This window comes from Crocodylus siamensis, chromosome 9 (genome assembly GCF_052110815.1).
Source record: "Crocodylus siamensis isolate JL-2025a chromosome 9, ASM5211081v1, whole genome shotgun sequence".
In the NCBI taxonomy this organism is placed as follows: domain Eukaryota; kingdom Metazoa; phylum Chordata; order Crocodylia; family Crocodylidae; genus Crocodylus; species Crocodylus siamensis.
This window is the reverse complement of record NC_143403.1, coordinates 22,800,092-22,824,526: the sequence shown is the minus strand read 5'-3', so window position 1 is coordinate 22,824,526 and position 24,435 is coordinate 22,800,092. Positions and strand designations below refer to the sequence as shown.

Genomic DNA, 24,435 nt, shown 5'->3' with positions numbered 1-24,435 from the left:
TCTGTGTAACCTTAATTAGCTCCTGCACATACATGTTTTATGAAAAGGGAATTACATAATCACATGATTGCACCTCAAAAGGACCTGTACTAGATGGGAGCTAACTTAAGGAGCAACTACTTAAAGTTTCTTCTTATTTTTACTGTTTATATGGCCCCATGCCATGTTTACTGCATATTATTCAAACCCTGCTCTGAAAACAGAACTATTCACTTCCTTCTGGACTTTGCTACAATGCTCATCCCTGCTAACATTTGAGTATTTAAGACCACAGAGATGAAAGGGTGATATTAAACCTATTTTACAAATGAGGAACAGAATTTAAGATCATAAGTAGTCACTAATTCTGGGTGCTGAATTATAGAACTCAGTACCATTTAATTCTTTAGATGCTCAAAGTTCAGTGACTGCAGTGCAGTGATGCTAAGCACTTCTGCCAATAAGACATGGGGGCATTGGTCTGGATGCCTAGAACAGGAGTAACATACATAAATTGCTTAGTAGCACAGAAGAATGTTACCGCAAAAACAGGTATCAAATCCCCACAACTGAGGCCATGGACAAGCATTCATTTCTACCAGTAAGGATTTCTCTGCTGGGCTGGACATGGGGCAATATAAAGATGGAGGCTGAGCCAGACAACCTCCCCAACATAGGTCCCAGCTCCCTGGCTTTAAAATTTCTGTGCCACCCATTAGGGTGGTAGACACAGCATTTAAAACCTGCGAAGTCAGGAACAGGCATGGATAGCTTCCCCAGCCCCAGTTACTCAACCTTGGGCTTTGAAATTGTGCTCACACTGCTCAGCTGGGCAACAGGGATAGCATTAAAACTGGGGAGGAGGGTTAGAATCAGGATGTCCCCAGTCCTGGTTGCCCATCCCACAGCTTTGAAAAATCACTACCTATGCAACTCATCTGGGCAGCAGGAATAACTCTCCAGCCTGTCCTGACAATCAGCACTTCTCCAACTCTAACCACTGCTGTACTCCCCTAGATTAAACTTAAGGAGTGCACAGGGCAGGGGCTCTTTTTCCATAGTGAAAACCCTCCTAGTGTGTTCCTACTGCAGGAGAATGTATCCCTATCCCACAATCCCACCACAGGGTTCTTTGACAGCTTGCCCCTGGGAGAGCTACATAGGAGCCAATGGTTACCCTCTCTTCCTCTCCCTTGGAAGGAGGGAGAGCAGAGAACTGTGGGATATTGGGTGTCCTCCACACCTGGGAGAAGTGTACAGACATTTAACCTGGTTTGGGAGGAGGGAGACCATCCTCAGTGGTATTCAATCCAAATTCTTGCAGAAGAGCCAGTTCTCTTCAGCCAGAAATATTTGATCTCTCTTTTCTGTTGCATGTCAAGAGAAAGGCTGTTATCCCAGCAGAAATATATCATATGCTCATGGCCTGAGAAGTAACACTGAACTGATAAACGCCCCCCCCCCAAATAGCCATACAAAATAAAAGAGGAAGATTGTCATAATGAGTACTAATCAAAACAGCTTTGTATTTTACTGTATTACTAATACACACACACTCTATACTACCACTACATTAACATTAAATATATACGCATGCACACACACACACCAAAAGAACACAATGCCTGAAGAGTTAAGGATAATACGGAAGAGGGTTTTCTTTTTGCTTAAATGCATGTGTAAAGCACATTAGGAATTATATTGGTCAATTATAAAACTTAAATAGTAGAACTGTCAATAATAATACAAGAAGGCAGATGTTTTCAAATACTTCTTACTCACTTTGGATGATAATTGTATACCGACTTTCTCCTGAGCTCCCAGGGAATGAAAACAGCAACTACTAAAACCCCCTTTTTTTTTTTAAAATCAGTACTTCCAGATAATTAGCACCTAAGATTTCAGATAAGTTTGTCAAAGAGATTTCTTAGCCATTTATTTTAATAACTGTTGAAACACTGGAATGTTTCCACAAAAAGAAAGAATACTACTCTTGGGATCATATTTATAAGTTATAATGGGACAATTAGGATCATACAGACCCATTAACCTAGTATTGGTCCAGGGGAAAATAATGGAAAGGCTGATAAAGGATTTGATTAACAAATAACTGACAGACAATACAAATCAATTTAAAGTTAGGTTGGTAAAGGTAAAGTTAATATACCAGCCTTTTGTAAGATGATTCGGTATACCAAACAATACTGGAATAAAGAAACTAAAATGACTTGTAAAACAAATTAAAAGCTGGTATATGGACAAGTCTCAAAACCTAACTGCAAACACACAATCACCACTGAGAGTGCAAGGCTCCACACTGATAAATTCTTGGCCCTACAGTATTCAACATTTTTAAATGAATGACCTGGAAGAAAACCAATTCTTTACTTATAAAGTTTGAGATAATACTGTACAAAGTTTGGAAGAGTAGTAATACAGAGGAAAGCTCACTAATAGTTGTAAACGTGATGAAGTCATCAGTAAAGCTAACCGCACTCCATCATCCATTAGTAGGTGCATCACAAACAGGTCCAGGAAGGCGATACTTCACCTCTATGCAGCATTAGTCAGGCTGCAGTTAGGAGTACTGCATCCAGTTTTGGGTGCCACACTTCAAGAGGGACGTGTACAACCTCAAGAGGCTTCAGAGGAGGGCTACTTGTATGGTTAAGGACCTGCAGGAAAAGCCCTACGAGAAGAGATTGAGGGCTCTGGATCTTTTCACCCTACACAAGAGAAGGCTGAGAGGTGATCTTGTGGCCGCCTACACATTCTTTGGCGGGGGGAGGTAAGGGGTGCGGGAGCAAGGAATAGGAGATGCTCTGTTTACCAGGGCACCCCTTGGAGTAACTAGAAACAATGGCCACAAACTGACAGAGAGCAGATTTAGGTTAAACATCAGGAAGAACTTACTTATGGTAAGGGTTGCCAGAACCTAGAATGGGCTTTCAAGGGAGGTGGTGCTCTCCCCTACCTTGCGGCACCTTGCTGGGGTTGTCTGACCCCAGTGCTCTTTCCTGCCCATGGTGGGGGCACAGATTTGATGATCTCCTGAGGTTGTTTCTGACCCAAACAACTATGAATACAGATCAAATCTACACTGGTTTGTAAACTGGGTACGCTAAACATTTTAATACGGCCCAATATAGAAGTTTTGGTTCTCAGAACAAAACACAGGCCAATTCACAATTCAGAAAAGTACTTGGGGAATCACCTGACTACAAGCTCACAGAATGACACAGCAGCCATAAGTGCTAACAGGGTTCTTGCACAGATACGCAAGGGAATCTGGAGGCAAAGAAGTTACATTCATTTATTTGGCACTATGACAACCAGCATGGGAATAATATGCTCTACTTCTAATGTCCACAGTTTATGAAGGAGGGTGATAAATTGAGAAGGATTCAGATAGGATCCATGAGAATAACAACAGGATTGGAAGATCTAGCTTATAATTAAACGTTTTTGGGGCAACTTGATAATGGTCTGCAGGTACCTATATGGGGAACAAAAGTCTAATAATTAGTAGATAAATACATAATGGATTTTTTTTTAACATGAATGTGTATGTATTTCTATGTATACCTGGTCTCTGAGCAAATCAGATATCTCAAATAATGATCAGAAATTATATACATACTGGCAAGGCTTTATTAAGAGAATGTTCATCTTTGTTGTCCTCACAAGTTAAAGCACTATTGGCCTTGGCAGCTTCTTCACTTCCAATGGTATTTTACAAAGCTCTGAAATGACTGAATAAATTGCTGAAGCAAAACCAGTTTAAATGCTTTGAGATTTTATTTCTTAAATGCTTTGAGATTTTATTTCTAAGAGATTCTGCATAAACAGAAACTGTTTTGACCTTCAATCAAGCAGCAGAAGAGCCATCTCCAGCTGTGTTTCAATTGCTTTGAGAAATCCTGCTGAGTATCTCAAGAGGAGCATGCCTGCACCTGCAACTACATGTTACTACCAGACTGAACAGCATGTGGAAACAAGGAAACACCCAGACCTTCCAGACACACTTCCCACTAAAACTATGGATGATGTACAAAGCTTAATGGAATACAATCAGTATTTGAGGGAAGTTTACAAATTATAGTTGGTATCATGTATTTGTTGTAGACATGCCAGAACTATGTTTACCTCTATTTTTTTTTTTTGACAAGCAGTCAGGGGGCCAAATCTTGCAACGTGCTGCACTGTGCACACAGGTGAGCAAGCACCCCTCCGCACCTCTTTGGCTGAGAACTCCTTCAGTACTGTGAGCTTTGCTGTACCTCACCATCCTGCCTTATCACACTCCCTGGAGAGAGAAAGGAGGGGGAGCCTGGAGAATCCAGTGACAGCAGCAGCTGGAGTGATGAGGGGAGCAGTAGCCAGCACAGCCTGGGGTCCACAGAATAGCCCCTTGCAAGGCACGCAAAGCCCACAGGTCACTAGTTGGACTACCCTAATCTACAGTGAACTTTTTGCTATAACCACAGAGATGGCTGCTTTGTACTGTGCTCTGAATTATTTTTCCTCACAGTGAGGAATTCTTCATTTAAAGTTATCCTAATTCTGGGCGGGTATTCCCTGGTCCTTTGTCTTAGGCCCCTGCCAGACATTCAATTTAAGATGCAGTGGAATCTAATTGTCAATTCCAACAACTGAGAGTCCTGCCATGCCAAAAGCACAGCAGGACATGCAATTTTGGGGCTGAGGATTAGATTCCAATTGCACCTTACTTGCTGGTGCAGGGGAAGCTGGGTCTCCATGTATGGGGAAGAAGAACAGTCAGGTGATTATCAGTTGGGGCCAGGAACCAAACCAGTCCCCAGTCCCAGCTATCAAACAGCTCAGTGCATAGTGAGTCCAGCATTGGGCTGCACCAACCTGATGCCAGACTTCCTGTGCACCTGGAGCTATAAAACAACATGTGCCACCCCCTACATGAGGCTTATACAGCTTACTGTGCTTTGGGAGTGCAGTATTGGGCTGTCAAAGTTGGATGGCAGGCTCTCTGTACACCAGGACCTGTCAAAACCTCTGTGCACTGCCGAGCTGGGTGGCACATGGGGGTTTTTGACAGGTCCACACTACACATTCAATTCAAAGCATGATACAAATTAGTCACAAAGTTATTCCACATCATATGGGATATGTGGGATAACTTTTTAGCTCGTTTACTACATTATCATGCCTTAAACTGAGTTGCATGTGTGGCCAGTTACTATTTAAGGCATGATTAACTTGTTAATCATGTCTTAGATTGAATGCGTGTTGGGGGCCTTACTGCTAGACACTGTGCACTTTGTAATACATACCCAAAGCCAGCCAGAATCTACAGAAATTACAGGAGCTGGAGCCAAACTATTCAACATCACAAGATGCCTGCTAGGGAAAGATTCATGACAGAATCTTTAAGATGCTAGGATCTCTTAATTCCCTGTGGTGTAGTAATATATGAAAGGAACTATGATTTAGTCTTCATGGAGTCCACCGTAGCTCCCAGTACAAGAACTGTTTAAGAGTGTTGGGCTATACAAGGAATAAAGAGGAGGAGGAACAGAAGATTTGCTACAGCATATTTGTCAGTTAAACTGTTTGTCTACTGATGATCTTCAGAAACTGCCTCTGCAGCTGATTTTCTATAGTATCCTGGCTCAAAACAAGGCCCTACTTGCTTAGCTTCTGCCAATCCTAGCCATGAGGAAAAAACCTCTATTACTAAGCTAAATCTCACTGAGGCTGTTAGAAGTTCTTCAAGCCACATCCTTCTGGTTTTTCTTGTGTTCCTTCTCAGATTTGTCAGACATTAGAAAGACAAGGGTTCTGTTCCTAAGAATCTTATTACATTTCCTCCCTTCCCCCCCATTTTTGCTCACCAGGAGGATCCAATTCAAAAGTTAGATGAGCATCTTAATTAAGAATCTTAGGCTTTAATATAGGCAAGGAATACCATTAGTAGATGTTTTCGATCTGAGCCTTCAAGAGGCTGAGAAGCGATATACTACACTACAAACCAGCTCGCTCTCTCACTTTCAGGTCAACAGATACATTTTTTAATGCCCATTCTCTGAAGACATCAAGGATATCCTTTTTCAATTAAGAACCCTTTGGTTCATGCAGTCCTTAAAGTTTTGTCTTCATTTGTTTTACACTGGACATTCTTCTTCCCCATACATAGATATTGTCATCCAGCCTTTAGCTTTTAAATTAGAACAGTGATATTTCAAGTACAGAAATCCATTATAAATTGATTAAAAACCACAAAGACCATACTCCTTTAATAAACTACAGTTTAGTAGCAGCAGTTTTATTTTAGCAACTGAACCATGGAATATGTCACATTTTCAAAAAATCAAGTTTTGGGTGATTTTCAACACTAGAATAGAATTTGCACAAATAGTACATTATATCTATTAATATCTGCTATTTAGAAAGGAAGGCATTTGTGTATTCTAGCAAGATATCAAATGTGAGAGAACCGAGAGGGAGAAAGCTTGCAAAAATACAACATGGTAGGCAAGTTTAAAATTATGAAACTGTATTAAGGTTATAGCTGTGCTGCAGCACTACATTTGTCAGAAATCTATTCTGGACAATCCTCCACTTCTCCATTCTGCAATTTGATCATAGCTGAATCAATCATTGCTATTCAGTACTGTCTTAATTTTTGTTCAGTTACAGCACGCTCACTTCCCATTAACTGTTCATATTTCATGGCTCAGAAAGTGACAAATTCGTACTATTAATACCTTCTTGATGTCATGAATTTAGATTATTTTATTTTTTAGTATAGACATGTTTGGGTATAATATATTTAAAAAAAAAAAATCGATATATAAAATGTCTGAGGATATATAAAGAGCATACTGTCAGATGTAAGCTCTGAAAAAAGTGAAATCTTTCTCCATTAAAACACATTTCAGAAAATCTAGGAAACAAACTAGACCATATGAAAGGCTGTAATAGAAGATTCCAACATACTTGATGTTAAAAACATAAAAGACAGTAGTGGGAACACAAACATAACTTGTTTAAAGTCTTGATCAAAAACCTTGAGGGAAGCAGAAAGAAGCTGTAGATATTTCATTTTTAACTGAGTTCAAAACAATTCAAAAGAGAACCTCAAGATGATATTTAAGAACAGAGCTGATTTTATTAGGCTATGATTCTTACCAGGAAATGTAGTGATTAATTTATCTAGGTGTTGAGGTTTTTTTTAGCTGAAAAGTAAACCAAGTTTCCTCAATACTTTTTTATTAGGGCTGTCAATTAATTTCAGTTAATGCGTGTGATGAATGCATTAACTGGTTCTTGCAATAATTTCTTTAACGAGTTAATTGCATATGTGGTTGTGGAGCCAGTGCCCAGGCTCTGCTCTGCTGCCTCCAGGCCATCCAGCAGAGCAGCACAGAGGACCACAGAGCAGCCCGCACACAGGCTCTGGGCAGCTGCAGCAGGCGAGGGCAGGAGTGGGTGTGGAGACATGCACACAGACATATATGAGCAGCCGCAGCCTGCACACTGCATGTAAAGCAATGCTGCACCGGTAAGTCTGTGGAGGGGGAGGGACAGGGAGAAAGAGGAGAGGCAGATTGAGGCCTCCAAGGTGAGGGAGAGAGGCAGGGGCAGTCACTGGGGTGAATGGGGCCCAGGGCAGTTAGTGGAACAGAGCTGCAGGAGACTCATCCAGTAGTGCGGGGGGGGGGAGCCAGGCATGGCTACCTGCTGCTGTGTGCACCCCTGGGGGGAAGGCACGGAGGGCATGTGCCCCCTGGATTTGTGTGTGGGGTACAGGTGGGCTGTCCACTGCGGGCTGAGGCTCTGAACCCTACTGCTTTTGCCCTGGGAGCTGCTCAACGCCATGTTGTGCTTTCCCTGCCAGGCACAGGGTCCCAGGGCAAAGGCAGCAGGGCACAGAGCCCCAGCCCATAGTAAGAAGCTTGCTCTCACCCCACACACAAATCCAGGAGCACAGGCCCCCATGCCTTTGCCAGGGGTGTGTGCAGTGGTGGGGAGCTGCGCCCCTGGATGTGTCTCCCATGGCTTCTATGCATGACCCATCTCTGCCCCACTCCCTCCCTCACTGTGGGGCCTCGATCTGCCCTCCTGCCCCTTCCACTTCACACTCTTACCTGCTGAGTGCTGTGTGTGTCTGTGTTTGCCCCTCACTCCAAAGCCACAGCCCTCCTAGCTCTGCTGCTGCCCTCACTCCTGACCCACAGTACCCCACATCCTCCCAGGGTGTGCAGGGACCACCCCCTCCCTGGGCTCCAAGCCCCCCCCCACACACACACCCACAGCCCCCCACACCTTCACAAATCCCCACTCCCATGCACCCACCCCACTCGAACTGTACAAAGTACCTGCATAATTCTGAGTTTCTGTGCAGTTTTGAGGTTTTAGCCGTGCAATTAATATCATGATTAATTGCAACTCATTTTTTTAATTGTGCAACTAATCAGGATCAATTTTTAAATCATTTGATACCCCTACTTTTTATATATCTTTTCATTTGCAATGAGAACAATTTGTTAAAGAATACGTTTTTTAAAAATACAAAAAAACCCCAAACAACAAAGATTATTACCTGATTGCCAAAAAGATTGAATCCATTAATTGCTTCTAGAGCTGCTTTTGCTAACCCAACAGAGCTGGAAAAAGGGGTAGGGGAGGGAGGAGGAAGAATAAAAAAATAAGAGTATTACATTTACAGATCTGGAATTACACAGACAAACACCCCTATACACACCTCCACAAAAAAACTTGGGTCAAATGCTAAAAAAAAAAATTAAAAAAATGATGATATAGTATGTATTCTCAGAATTTCCTTCAACTTTAAAGCCAGTGACCAGCTAGAAAAATAATTCTAGTTTCCCCTTATTAATGGGCACCTGACACTCTACACTTCAAGGCCCTTTTACCTTTATTAGCAGCAAGTCTATTTTTAGAACAATTTCTTTGTACTTGGCTCTCAAGCACTGAACTTGACAAAATAAATCCTTGAAAATAAAGTTACTGCATCAATCTGAGGTCAAAGCAGCAGCATAATTCTCATGTCAACCACAGATATAAGGTTATCTTCACATTACTTACGTGCCAGTATCCTCTAGGCCAGTGTTTCTCAACATGTAGATTGCAACCCAAAAAAGTGGGTTGCAAGAGTATTTGAAAAGGTCACAAACAGTCACAGAAAAACATGGGAAAGCAAAAGTTTCCCCTTGCAGGCTTGCAGCCTTCCAATCTGCATGGAACTGCTTGGGGCAATTGGAGGGAGGGGTACCACATGCGTCTGCACGCACACATGCACGTGGCCAGCGCACAGCCAGGCAGGGTGGTGGGAGCAGCCCTGGCAGCTAGATGCAGGTAAGTCTATGGGGAGTGGGGGCTGTAGGGTCAGGGTGGTTGTAGGAAGGTCATGTGTGCGTGGAGGGGATGGGTGTGTGAGGGGGGGTTGGGTGCCTGCCAACACTGGTGGAAGGTGTTTGGGTGCTGGGGCTGTGGCAGGGGGAGAAGGGGGAGACCTGCCCCTCCAGTGGGGAAAGGGATGGGGGGCCCTTTGGAGGCAGTGGGGAGCTGCATGGCCAGGCTGGCAGTGACAGGGCTGGTGTTTGTGCTCATAGGGGCAAGGGCAAGGCCAGGCTGCCTGGTGCAGCACAGGAACCCCAGCTCAAGATGTGGGGGGTACCACAGGCATCCCCTCCTCCTCCCTCCAGCTCGCATGGAGGCCAGACTCACTCTGCCACTCTCAACATGAGCCGGAGCCACTGTTCCCCACTCTAAGCCTCATCAACTGTTCTCCTTGAAGTGGGGAGAGCACTGCCCCCTCATGAGCACTGTAAGGTGAGAGTCTCAAATTCGGGGGCAGCATCGTCAGCTACGGGGCTCACAGCAGGGAGAACACTGCCACTACTGCAAGCCTCATCAACTGTGGGGCTTGCAACAGTAGCAGTGTTCTTCCCGCTGCCCCTGCTGTGAGCTTCACAGCCAATGAGTCTCCCAGTGGTGGCAGCATTCCCAGTACTGCCCCTGCTGTGAGCCCCACATCTGACAAAGTTCACAGTGGCAGCAGCATTCTCCCCACTGCCCCCACTGAGAATCCTGCAGGTAACAACGCTGCCTCCGCTGAGAGCCCTGCAGTCAAGTGTCGGCTATGAGGCTTGCAGCAGGCTCAGCGCAGCGAACACTGCTCTCACTATGAGCCCCACAAGCTTCAGTGCTTGCAGGCATGGGACCTGGTACAGGGAATATCTGGAATCACAATCCCAGGTTCCCCCTGCATCAGAAATAAGGCATGATGGGAGCTAAAGTGTGATGCCACAATTGTACCTTCTGCCAGGCAAACTAGTGCATGGCAAGAGGTGTAAATGTGGGATCACACCTTAGAACCCATCATGCCTTTACCTGCATGTTCAGAGGGGCCCTGAGAAAAGACACTGTCCTCAGAACTTTTTTGACCGTAGTCTGTTTTGCAGAAAAACTGCAATTAATAAATATTAGGAAACTACACTTTATGAAATTGACAGTATTGCATCTTTTTATTACAAGAGACACAGGGGGAATACTTGGTTGAAAAGAAAAATACAATTGCAAGGACAACCCCTTTTTTTCTAACTTGAACAAAGTGAACATCATGGAAAAATATCTGCATTAGTCAGAGCTAGCATATTACATGACAAAATGAAATAGATCAAAAACTGGTAGAAGTATAGATAAGTTGTATTTTTAACATAACTGCCTGTACAATCTATTACACATTTTATTAGTAATATTTATTTAGAACATACAGACTCATATTTTCCCTTTTTCCATTACTACACATCATCATGTACTAAATTCCAAAATTAGAAAAATGTTTTAAAATAAAATCCCCTTAGTAACATTTCTAATCTCAAAATTATGCATTATATTTAGCATAAATATTATTTCTGTTGGACTCTTTTCAGTATCAGAAGTACCATAAAACATAGATTTCAAAACTGTATCATTCTTTTTAATCATCTGCAGTAGGTTTATAAAACCTCCATCTTCTTTTCAGTAACACTGCCAGAAATGCTGTTCATAGGATTCATGTGGGAATTAATTCTAATTGGTTAAACAAGAGAAAGCTGATTATGTTGGCTAAATTCTGCTCTGAGCAGCTGCCATCAAAGACTGGTGAAATCCCTTGGTTTTTATATCTTCTGCTGATTAGAAAGTTATTGTTACCCAGATAATGCAATGAAGTAGTAAACTAAACCCAGTACTGCTGTGGATACCAGCAATTTCCTTTGTTGCAACTCTTTAAAAATAAAATTATCTTTATTCTAGCACAGCTATTTTATATAATTCATTTATATACCAGCACTTAGTTTAACTGAAATTGGCATAGTCATTTAGTTAAATCATAATGTTTCACAGGAATTGCAGGTATATTCCCAAAAAAATGGATACACACTACATGAGAACAAGGTAAATCCGCCATTTAGATAACTAGATTAATACTTTGAGTCCCTATTTCTCCTTCAAGATCAACTCCTTCAATAGAAAGGGGCAGATATTTTTCAAGGGATGGAAGGCAAAAACAAACACTGGCAACAACTTACAGTGGAAAGAGTTGAAAGGGGAAAAAAAAGCAAGGATTTTCAGGCAGAGTAAGTCACCTTATTTTATCTGAATAAAGTAAAAGGGGTGGTTTGAGAATGCAGAAGAAAATTTTGCACCCTCTCTAGTGACTAATTTATACACTTGCTCACTTAACACTCCCAGGTAAATAGTACCGACTTCAGCTCATATCCCTTCCCCTCCTCCATCTCCCTTTCCCCACAAACCTTCAGAAAATACAGCACTTTCATAAAAACTGATTACAATTGAAAATATGAGCATTTTAATGATAAAATTCTCCTTTAATTTCTTCTGTTACGTCAGGGTGTTGTTACATGTTACCCTTGGGTTATAAGTACTCTTAATACGGTAGTACCTATAGTACGAAAATTAGTGCTAAGCCGCCTATAGACATCTTATACCACTTCAGGCAAGATTTACCTTTCAACTGTGTTATCCAGCTTGTGTCAGAATAATGTGTAGCTGCTCTGTGAGGATAAAATGACCACTTTTCAGTCCTCCAGCATCCCAGGATGTACCATCCCCTCCTCCCACCGCCTGCTCTCTTTGAACAAAATTCCACCCCTCAAACTCCCCTGCCCAGGGGGTAGTACAGGGGCAGACAATTATTTTGGGCAGAAGGCCGCTTACTGAGTTTTGGCAAGCCATAGAGGGCTGCATGACAGGCAGCCAGGGGCAGATAAATATTAATTCTCTAAATTTTTTAGGGGCCCTGCAGGACAGACAGTATGGCCTGGTGGGCTGCATCTGGCCCGCGGGCCACATTTTATCCACCCCTGGGGTAGTATGACACCAAGCCAGCTCCCCCTTCTGCCACCAGGGGGTGCAACCCCATGGAAGCAGGGCAAAAAGCCACCTATTACTTATCTACCCTTATCAACCACAGGCAACCAGAAGTAGAGAATGAACCAAAGGAAAATGCTTTCCCCCCACCTCTCAGCCCCACAAGGCAGCATGAACCCTGCTGACTGGCTTCCCAATTCCTTGCAAGCCAATCCCAATTCAGTAACACATTAACTTTCTTATTTTTAGTCTTTTATTTTATTTCACTTCCTTGATTTTATTCTTTGGGATTTTTTTTTTCTCTTTTGCTTCAGCAATTGACTTCCTTCATTTCACTACAGCCCCCATCTCTATACTCCAGCTACTGCAACCCATATCTCATCCCACCCCCATGTAGAGCAGGCATCATGGCTTGCCAGGATAGACTGCACATTTGACAGAGACACCCGGCTACCACGTGAAGAACTGCTGCAGTACAGAAGGGAAACCCCTCAAGAATTGCACACCGCTGGTTATGACATATCACCTCGAACCCATACGGAAAATCATCAAACACTTGCAACCCATAGTAGAAGGAGACCCTATTCTTAAAGGGATCTTCCCAGAACCACCCATCTTAGCCTTCAAACAAGCACCAAACCTCGCTAACCTCATCACCAGAAGCAAACTTCCTATGACCCAGAACACACCGAATGGACCCAGACCATGTCATGACAAGAAATGCAAAACCTGCCAACACTTCTCCACCACTCCCACAACGGCTACACACCACAACAGAACCATCAGCATTCCTGCGTCTTAGAGCTGCGCCTCTCATCCAATGCACCAAATGACCTGACAAAAAATACGTAGGAGAAACCAAACAACTGTGTACTACAATGAATGCACACCAGAAATCTATCAAAGACAAGAATACCCAATTACCTGTGGGGACACATTTCTCACAAGAAAACCACCCTCTGTTCAATCTCTCAGTTCTAATCCTCACAGGGAATTTACAAAACACTTGTCACAGACAAGCCTATGAACTTCATTTCATCAACCTCCTGGATACAAAAAATCATGGACTAAATACAGACATTGCATTTATGACACAACATAACATGTCTGACATCTGAGTCCCCAGGTACCTCTCCATTACTTACCTGCTACAGTCATACCCCCCCTCTTCCCTCCCCCGCCCCACCCTGGCCTGTCTCATCCACTGACTCAATTTACTTCTTCACTAACTGCCTATCTTGAATGCATACCAGCCTCTGGCTTCTTTACTATTCATTCCATCCAGGAAGAGCACATATCACCTGCAGATGCTTCCTCAGCCTGATGAAGGGTATTTAAACCCAAAAGCTTGCTAAGAAAATTTTTTTCCAACTATTTAAGTTGGTCTAATAAAAAGATATCAGATTCACCCAAAGAACCTTGTCTACCACAGTATATCAGACACTTTCCCGGATATATGCTGACTAATGCTTAGAACAGGGGCAGGCAATTATTTTGGGTGGAGGGCCACTTACCCAGTTTTGGCAAGCTGTCGAGGGCTGCATGGGTAGCCCCACCCCTTGACTGGTGCCCCGCCCCCTGGTCACCATCTTGGAACCAATGTCTCAGCCAGCACCAGGGGAGCTGGGTCTGTGGAGCTGGGTTGGGCTGCACCAGCAGGAAGAGGGGGGGAGCTGGCCCAGTTCCACAGAACCCCTGCCAGCTGGGACCCTGTACTCCTGCTGCCCTGCTTTGGGCCCTGCCAGCACTGGCCCCGGGACGCTGGTGTGGGCTGTGTGCATCCGCTCACTCCTAGTGCCCCCCCCGATGCCCTGCTCCGCAGCAGGGAAGGAGCTGGCACTGAGTGCAGGGAAAAGCAGCCCCTCTCCTACCCTGTGGCCTGCGCTCCCTGCTCCACTTGCTCACAATCTTCATGGGACTGTCCTGAACAGGCACAGGTGGGGCCAGGGCAGAGAGGCAGCAGATGTTTGCAGCTGGCCCAGGTTCTGGGTAGCTGACAGCTAGAGCCCGGGCTGGGGGCATGGGCTTTGGGTGGGGGGCAAAGGGCAGGAGCAGGGCTGGGGGCAAGGGCAGCAGGGCTGGGGGCAAGGGGCACAAGCAGGGCATCCTGCCATGTACCCCCCTGCCATCATTTCGTTTTGAGGCACAGGTAGCCCCATGTGGGCTGCGAGCAGCTGCAGCGCGGGGAGCTGGGCACGGGGCAGGCATGGGGCTGCTTCCCCCCGCACTTAGCACCAGCTTGTAACCCGCCCTGCTGCCAACCTGGCCCCGCCAGATCCAGGCTTGCCCGTCAGGGCTGTGCATGGCGGCTGCAGCAGCTGCGGCCCCCCTGCTTGCTATGCCGGGTAGTGTTTGCTGCTACCACCTCTGGGATGCCCAGCATGTGAGCTCCAGGTTGGCACCAGCAGCAAACACTGCCCAACGTGGCAAGTGGGGGGCTGCAGCTGCTGCCGCCATGTGCAGCCCTGACGGCGAGCCCAGAGCCGGCGCAGGGCACAGGCTGGCAGCAGGGCAGGTTACAAACTGGTGCTGAGCGCGGGGGAGGGGGGGTGGGAAAAGTGGCTCCTCCCCCACCCCATGTCCAGTGCCCCAAGCTGCAGTCGCTCGCAGCCCGCCTGGGGCTGCCTGTGCCTGTTCAGGACAGCCCCATGGCTACGAGTGGATTCAGCAGGAAGCGTGGGCCACAGGGTGGGCGAGAGGCCACTTTTCCCCAGGCTCCTTCCCTGCCTGGGGTCCTCCCCTGATGTTCCCCACACTTACCTGAGCTTCCCATGCCAGGGTAGTCACGTGGTCCCAGGCCAGAAGCTCCTGCTGGGGCTTCTGGCTGCGGGGGGGGTGGCACCAGGCAGGCCTTGCTGTTGCGGGAGCGCCCCGGCTTCCCCTGAGTCCTACTGCCCCTAGTTCCTGTCATTTTTTACAGGAACCAAAGACAGAAACATTAATTTTCAAAAATTTTTAGAGGCCTCGTGGGCTGGATAGAATGGCCTCAAGGGCTCCATCCAGCCCGTGGACCATATTTTGCCCACACCAGCTTAGAACATTAATTGCACATTTTGTAGGTGATAAATACCTGAGGAAGATCCCACTGCACTCCAAAATAAGGAGGAAATTGGCCAATGCATTTTAAGAATTGAAACAGCAACTCTGTCTTCAAATACTGGTTAAACTAGACAGTATGCATTATAATATTTTGTACTTTGAGACTGCTACTACATTGCAGACATTTGGTTGATACTTAATTGAAAAATGACTTCTTGCTTGAAAAATCAGAAGAAAGGCAACAGAAAATACATCATCTGCATATTTCCCCCGAGTCATGTTTATACTTCATACCTTGCAAATTAATATTGAAAAAAATAACATCTTACTTTGCTCTCTTGATGGGCTCAACAACAAGGATGCATGAAACTACAACACAAGTTTAAAGAAAGTACTAAAACTATTTAAAAGGGTGTCCAGACCAAACTGATTATTATTTATTTATTTTTACCAGGGACAGACAACATGACAGAAGACTATTACCTGCACAATAAAGGGAAAACATCAGGAATCCTATGCTTTTCAGACTTGAAATATAAAGATGGTGCGTTCCAGAAACACAATTTCTATCAATAGCACATATGGGAGATGTCAAAGACATCCTGCAGAGGTATTCAGCAGATGCTTGGAGAACAGCTTGATCAAATGGTTACAGGACAAATTAATTTTTCAGAAGCTCAAACATATGGGAAGGAGATCGTGCTCTAATATAAACTATTACAAAAAAGTTTGCCGTTGATGTCTACTGCTTCCCACTGGTTCAATTTCCCCCATAAAAAAAAATCCAGTAGTAAAAGTATCTGCAAGAAGAATGGAGGAGCCCCATTTGGCCAACTTGACACAAGAGTAAGTAAGAGTTCTGCATCTTTCCATCTAGAAGTATTACCAACTTCCACAGGAACTTCTAAAAAACCTTTTAGTAAGAAATAATGATACCCTGATAAGTTGCAAATCAGCATAACACCTAAAAGTAACAGTGAAGCAGTGGCAAATAAGGATCTGTTTCACCACTCAGTTGATCAAAAGAGTCTGGGAACTAACCTAAAAAAAGTAATCCCTAGAAAATATTCTAAAGATTTTTGTATCCTCTGAATCACAGGCTGGAATTTTTGGTATTCACTCAAATACTTTGAACCAGACTGTACCCTGTACAAGAAGGAGCCTACATCCACTAAAGAAAGGAAATAATTTCCAATTACAAAAGTAAACAAGTGTTAGAAGGTACACTGTAAGCTTTAGGGTTTACCCTGGGGCTCTTTAAAAAGAAGAGGCTTGATGCCTATCTGGCTGGAGTCATTTGAGCCCAGTTTTTCTCCTGCCCAGGCAGGGGGTCAGACGTGAAGATCTACAAGGTCCCTTCTGACCCTACTTCTATGATTCTATGAATTGGTAGAAGTCCAGCATAAAATGCACTGAGACCTTAGTTTTCTTCTCGCTTCATAATCATTGCAGTGAAACATGGACAAGCAAATTATACTACAGCCTTAAGTAGCATTAAATTTTGTGGATTTTTCCTGTTATTCTTGTATGTTACTTTACCACAGTGTTTTACAATTGCCTACTTTCTCTTGTTTTCATCTAAAAAGGTCCTTAAGTGCACATTTCTCTTTCATTTTTCCTTCATTTTTGGAGAGAATCCACATGTTAGTTTTTCCACATGAATAACCAAGGGTGAAACTGAGTGCAACCATTTGCATATGGGCTTGAGGTACTAACAGTGGTTTCACCAGTTGGTACTAACATACAGTCTGCGGGCCAGATCCACAGAGCCACATCAGCCAGATTCCAGTGTACCCCACAGGTCTGAAAATTTGGCAGCAAGGCAGCAGTGGCAGAATTAGTTGCCACTAGCCACAGCAATATGCTAGTGTAATTTAGGGAACAGAGTGTGATCAGTCCCATATAGAACACCCAATAAATTCCAGTGCCTGCCTAGCAAACTTTGCACACAAGATATTGCTACACTGAAAATATTGGAAGATACAGAGGACATAATTTAAAACTTTTTTTTGTTGTTTAGAGATAGAGGGAAGGCTGTTAAATGACAGTAGGCAATGATATAGGTGAACATTGATGTGATATGGCATGTGTAGACTTCATACCAGGAAAGAATAAATAATAAAACAATCATATCTCAGTTTTATTCCCCACCGCCACACCATTGTGTGCATAAAACTGACTAAATATGATGATATGTAAATATAAGCTTTTATTTCAATGAGAAATAAGAATACATGGGGTTGGTTTTAAATGCCTGCAAGCACCTGAAGTCAATAAAATTTCTGCATTTGATAAATATGGCATACAATGGAAGTAATACTGTCAGGCTCTCATTATTACTTCAAAAAAAAATAAAGTTACACTATTTCTAAGTCCATTTTCTCTAAAATAATATTATATTTATCATCTAAAAAGTCACAGACTTAATGACTTCATAGCTAATGGAGCACAAATTTTGCTTATATATGATTTCAATTATATTTCAGGAGTACATGAATAAAAAAATAGTACATATATTGACACACTCATCATAAAGCAATTAGACCATGAAAGAATACATTATCTGGCAGCCTGAAATGATCTGCTTATGGGAATGCCAAGGTGTATCGTTAGTACAATCCTTGAAATGCTCTTGAAATTAAAGAACTCGTATCCTGCTGCTCAAAGTGACACTTTAAAGTTGGGTGGATCAACAACCTGATGCACAAAATTACTCTGGAAACCAAAAAACTTCTGAGTTTCTTATCAGTTTAATGGAAGATGAGAAGTACCCAAAATACTAGGGGTGCACTGATAGAGAATTTTTGGGCTGATACCAACGGCTGATTTTTAACAAGCCATAATGGCCGATACTGATCTGATTCTGATATGCAGCCAGGCAGCATGGAGAACGGCATATGGCTGTTAAATCTGCTGTGGGGTAAGGGGCAAGAGGGCAGGAGATTGAGGCACCCATGGTGAGGGAGGGAGTGGGGCTGGGATGGAGGCAGGCGCTGCCCGGGGGGTGGGGTGGGGGACAGAGCCACAAGCAGCTCATCAGGGGAACATCAGGGGAACAGCTCCTGCCACTGCACACATCATGGGAGGGCATGGGAGGTGTGTGCCTTCAGATCTGCGTGCGGGGCGAGGGCGGGGTGCTTCTGTGGGCTGGGGCAGCATTGAGCTTTTTCCAGTGGGCGTTGGGCCGGGGCTGCACTCAGGGTGGACTGTGACTGTGCTGGGACGGGGGGGGCTGCAGTCACCCCAAAATTCATTGTAGCCCCCCATAGTTGCTGCCTGCCCCAAGCACAGCCTGGTCCAGCCCCCTGTCAGGAAGAGCCCAGCACCATCCTAGCCCCAGCCCACAGTAGCAGCCCACCTTTGCCCCACATGCGGATTCAGGGGCACGTGCCCCCTATGCCCTCCCAGGGTGCATGCACTGGTGGGAGCTGCCCTGCCCTGGGACAAGCCACTTGCGGCTCCATCCCCCGCTCTGCTCCTGCAGCATCTGCCCCTACCCCAGCTGCATCCCCACTTCCTCTCTTACCACGGGGGCCTCAATCTGCCCCACTCTATGCCCTTTCCCTCACAACAGTCTTACTAGGCTTCAGGCTTGATATTAGGTGGCATTACTTTACAGTTAGGGTTGCCAAGCTCTGGAATGGGCTCCCAAGGGAGGTAGTGCTCTCCCCTACCTTGGGGATCTTCATGAGGAAGTAGGATAGATATCTGGCTGGGGTACTATGATCCCAGCACTCATTCCTGCCCAGGGCAGTGGGTCAGACTTGATTATCTACTCAGGTCCCTTCCGAACCTAGAAACTATGAAACAGACGGACCTGGCTGCTCTCCATGCTGCCAGGCTGAGCTCTTGGCCATTTGCATGCTGCACCGTGGCTGTCCATGCATGGGGCATTTATTGGCCACATCAGCCAAAAAAAGCCAATTCCTAATACTGTCAATTTTCCTTATATTGGTGCCGATCTGATATGGGACCGATGTATCAGTGCACCTCTACAAAATACTGGTTTTCCAGAAACTAAAAAAATGTCATTTCTTGTTTAGCAGAAAACACTGTTGCATTTTTGTAATGAATATATGAATGTGCCCATTAACTTTATTAACGAAGATGAAAGAATAAAGAAACCTAATTCTTCATAAACACTACTACTCATTTAATGTTACACACAACGTTTCCTTTTAAAACTAACATCTTTAAATTCCACAAACACATTTTTGAAAAGGATGATTCTGAAATTTAGGGATGCAATGGTAGTTTATGATGGAACTTTCCTGTAGCATTTTCATTTTTAAAAAAAGAACAAAACATGCAGCTTCATATGGTTATGGCAGTTATTTGTGCATGCAAATTGTATATAAATTGGGGTTATTTTTCTAAATTATAAATGTGAGTCTTCCAAGGTCCTCAGTTAGAATTTCACTCAAAACATAATGCATTTCCCAAAGTGAGTACACTACTATAATAAGCTATTTTGAGCCATTACCTGAATTTACACTCACATTATAAGTAGGTATGCAAATTACCTTGAATGTAAATCTGTGCTCCCATTGTTGTATTTACTTCCTCTTTCCCAGACACCAAAATCGGGTACTCGATATGCTCTTTCCACACAAAAAACAAGGTTCTGGATGAAGGATACCTGTGAAGAAAACAGGAAAGAAGGGACTGAAGGAAACTTGATATAAAGCAAAAGTGTATCTTACTGGTATTTTCAGAATGATAAACTCATGTTATTAATGTTCCAAAACTGCCACTGGTACTTGATTATAGTTTCTGATGGTGTAGTGCTCCCATGTTGGACATATTTCTGTATAAAATCAGTTTTATTACATTTTAAGAAATATCCCAAATGTAACAGTACTTTGATTTGTAGAAAAGCCCAACAAAATGAAGAATGCAAGTTACTGAATATTCAAACAAGACACTAAAGCAGCTCAAAAAAAAAATGCAAGAGCCTGATCTTTAAAACAACTATATCAGTAGTACCTTTAGAAAGTAAAAAAAAGTTAACTCTAAAAATCATCTTCCCATGTTTACAAATTTTCTTTTCTTACTCTCAGTTTTCTTGAGAAGGTACAAACTTAGTTTGTTTGATTATGAGACATATATGGCAAGATGGGCCTTACATTTCATTCCAAAATTATCACTTTAACAATTGTGCTTACACCTAACTCTTCCATAAACAGTCTGGGCTCATGGATATATTGATCTAACAGAGTCTGGCTACAATGCAAGTTTACAATGAAGAGAACTTATTTTATTACAGAGCTAAAGTAGAGCATACAATGCATTGACCTAGTAGGCAACTGTCAATCTTCTGGATCAAGGTGCACATGAAAGAAGTCTAATCAGATGCCTGATGAATCCATTGCGACTGACAAGCCAAATCTAAGAGCGACACAACTTGGTAAAAGTTTCACAGATGCATACATTGTCTAAGTTGGAGTCCAAGTTTACACCATGCTGCTTTCTTCTTTCTTGCTTTGCTTTCATCCTCCAGATCAAAGCCACTTCATGTTAAGCCAGATGTTCCCTCCAGATCAGGAGGAGTGCACAGAAAGCTATTCAGTTTTCTATGTTACGCTGAACAACTTGATATAGTTTTTGCACACATTGTGGAACCACCACAGAGGGTGACCTCACCTTAGAGCCATCTTGAATCCCACTGTACAAAATATTCTTTGGGATACAGTCTTCTCCCATTCTCCTGATATGGCTGAGCCATCACCACCTTTTTCTTCTTGATAGTAGTTTCTAAGTGTGTCAGTGCTGGGCACTCCAGTACCTCTGTGTTTGGTATTCTGTCTTCTCACTTTATTTTCAGGATCTTACGCAGACATCTCATGTGGAACCTGATCAGTCTCTCGCTATGCTTAGCATATGTAGTCCACGTTTCTGAACTATAAAGCAGAGATGACAACACACACATCTTGTAGATTTGTATCTTCACCTTAGCTGATAGTTTGCTGTTACACCATGTACATTTCTGTAACAGCCCAAAATTCTTACCTGCTTCTCCAAATCTGTTAGTCAGTTATGTTGGAAGGTCAAGATTCTTGCTGATTGTACAACCCAAGTAACAAAAACTGTCAATGACACCAACCAGAGCCATGTCAGGTATTGGTTATTTCCAGATAATAACTGGATTTATAAAAATTTAAATCAGATTTGATTTAATCATACTTTTAATTTTTTCTTAAGATGCTTAAAAAAAACCATATAAAAATATGTTTAATTTAAGGTATGTTAAAGCTGAAAGACATCATCATGGAATACGGATTATAACTTCTAATAATATACTATTTGAGACAATATAATCATGTAACCTTTTTAGAAATAGGTCACAACAGGTCATGGACTGTACTAGGGGCCCAATCTTATGGGGCTTCCAGAGGCCCCTCCGTAGATTAATAAAGATTAAAGAAAGCCACTCTAACCAATTGGACTCAGTGCACAGTCTAGAACAGTGGTTCTGAACCTTTTTCATTTAATGTACCCCTTTGTCTCAGAGTGAGACTTCACGTACCCCCTAAGAACGACGTTTCCAGTGCAAGGTTGAGGCATGGAGCAGGAGTAGAATATCTGGTTTCCACATGCAGGCGTGTTTTACAGCAGTAAAACCCCGGCAATTTGTCAAGACTTTTTTTTTTAGGGCCTTCAACCTGTGTTAGACAATGTATGAAATATATTTCATGTACCCACTGACAAGGCTTCAAATACCCCCTGGGGGTACATGTACCCCCAGTTCAGAACTGCTGGTCTAGAAGATCCCATTAAGCATCAATCTCTGGGATGCTTAGTTTCAGCTCTCAAACTATAGATTTGTGTCTCCAGAGATAACATCCTTGTTAACAGCAGTATAGGAAGTTGAGACACAACAGACTTGATTACCTACCCATCAGCCCTATTGTCTCTCTGCAAGTTTGTGTACACAGAATCAAGCCCTTACTTGTCTCTAAAAATGCAAAGTTTCAAGAAGTTAAATGAATAAAGGATTGTTAGGGGTACAGTAGATCTGAGCAAGGAAGAGGAGTCTGGAGATAAATTCAAGGAGTGAGGGGCTCTAGAAACAAGAGAGAAACATTTTTGAGCAGAATATTCCAGAAGTCTTGATGGATAAGTTTCTGAGTATAGCCTCTCCATTGATATGAGATCTAGTGTGGGAATGGTATGGTAGAAAGGAAAACCTAATATGGTGGCAGGCTTGACAGGCTGTAAGAAATATTTAGAAATATTTTCTAAATATTTGTTTAGAAATATTTAGAAATATTTTAATTAGTGCTGAGAAATGATTAAAAAAATTAATTGCAATTAATAGCAAGTTTTAAAAAAACCCAACAGTTGCAATTAATCACACAGTTAAACAATAGCACCCCCCCCACACACACCCAACAGCTAGGAGCCCATATGCCCTACAACTCCTCCTCACCACCAGCAGTGCACAGCCCCAGCCCTGCCCCTGGCCTGCCCCGCACTCACTCCAGATTCGTCCTGGCTGGAGGGGACGAGCTGGAGCCCGTGCGAACAGCCTTGACCCTGGCCTGCCCTGCACTTGCTCCCATGTTGAGCAGTGGCAGCGGCCAGGCAGAAGCTGCTGCTCACTGCAGAGGAAAAGCGGCCCTTCCCTCACCACTGCGGGCCCTTCTTGCTGCAGCTGCCTGGAGCATGTGCCTGGGCTGCCTTGCAGCTCCTCTGCACTGCCACCACTGCCCTGCTGGGCGGGCTGGAGGCAGCGGTGATGGCAGCAGAGAGAAGCCACAGGGCAGCCCAGGTGTGGGCTCTGGGAAGCTGCAACAAGAAGGGCCTGGCAGCTGTGAGGGAGAGGCCTGGCAGGGAGAGGGGCTGCTTTTCCCCCTCACTGAGTAACAGCTTCTGCTTGGCTGCTGCTGCTGCTCAGTATGGGCATGTGAGTTTGGAGCAGATGTGGGGTGGGCGTTTCTCACAAGAAAACCACTCTCTCTCTCCAATCTCTGAGTCCTGATCCTCAAAGGAAACTTACAAAACACTTCCCAGAGACAAACCTATGAACTCCACTTCATCAACCTCCTAGATACTAAAAATCATGGACTAAATGTAGACATTGGATTTATGACACGCTATAACCTGCCTGACATCCGACTCCCCAGGTACTTCTCCACTATTCATCCTCCTTCTCTCCCCCGCACCCAGCCTGTCTCTCACCCATTGACTCCTCAACCTACATCTTCACTAACTGCCTATCTTGTATGCATACCAGCCCAGCCTCTGGCTTCTTTACTTTTCATTCCATCCAGGAAGAGCACACACCAACTGCAGAAACTTCCTTAGCCTGACAAAGAGTTTTTGAACCCGAAAGCTTGCTTAAAAATTGTTTTCCAACTATTTAAGTTGGTCTAATAAAAGATACCAGATTCACCCAAAGAACCTTGTCTGCCTATGTCCTTAGACTCACACAGCTGCAACCTACACCCTTGATCTATTTTTGTATTAAATCTCTTAAGCCTAGGGTAAAAAGTCACCCCCTGAAAAACATACAGCAATTTTATTGCATGGGAAAGTTACTACCTAGAATGTGTTGTATATGCACTTCCTTAATAAATTTCATTCTGGGGGCAGCCATTTGCTCAGTGCCAACAAATTCCCCCAGGAGCTATTTGCCAGGCACTCTAACATTGCCTGCTGTTGGCAATTAGCTTGGGAGGGATTATCATGTCCACCCTTCACTTGGCAGTAACATCTAGGGTAAACTACTCTATAAGTAATCATGTCATATATCTGCAACCCAAGCTCATGTCAAAAGGCTCATACAAGAATTAAAAGGTGTCTGTGATAAACTGACGAAGCCAAATCATACAAGTGTAGAACAGGATATTACAAGATGGATGAGTGAAAATACCAATGCTGGTCAGCCCTCTGTACAGATACTCTGATCAAATTCATTCATTTGCATAACTATCTGCAGTTTTCTTTGCTATGGATGCAAAGATGGGACTCAATTATTTTTGCAAATAATAGTCCTCAAACAGATGCAACTGGGGAATGAGCTTGGCGGTTTCAGCA

The 24,435-nt window shown here is 43.7% G+C and overlaps 1 protein-coding gene across 3 annotated transcripts in view; it reads right to left on the bottom strand.

Annotated features, from left to right (window-relative positions):
* PHKB (phosphorylase kinase regulatory subunit beta) overlaps window positions 1-24,435 on the bottom strand; it is a 198,946-nt gene that overhangs the window by 107,358 nt on the left and 67,153 nt on the right. For all 3 annotated transcript variants that reach the window (XM_090062024.1, XM_090062022.1, XM_090062023.1), the window contains 2 exons: window positions 19,920-20,035; window positions 8,561-8,624 (listed from right to left, as the gene is read on the bottom strand). In XM_090062024.1, coding sequence (XP_089918150.1) covers window positions 8,561-8,624; window positions 19,920-20,035 — 180 coding nt within the window. The remainder of the gene's footprint in view (window positions 1-8,560; window positions 8,625-19,919; window positions 20,036-24,435) is intronic.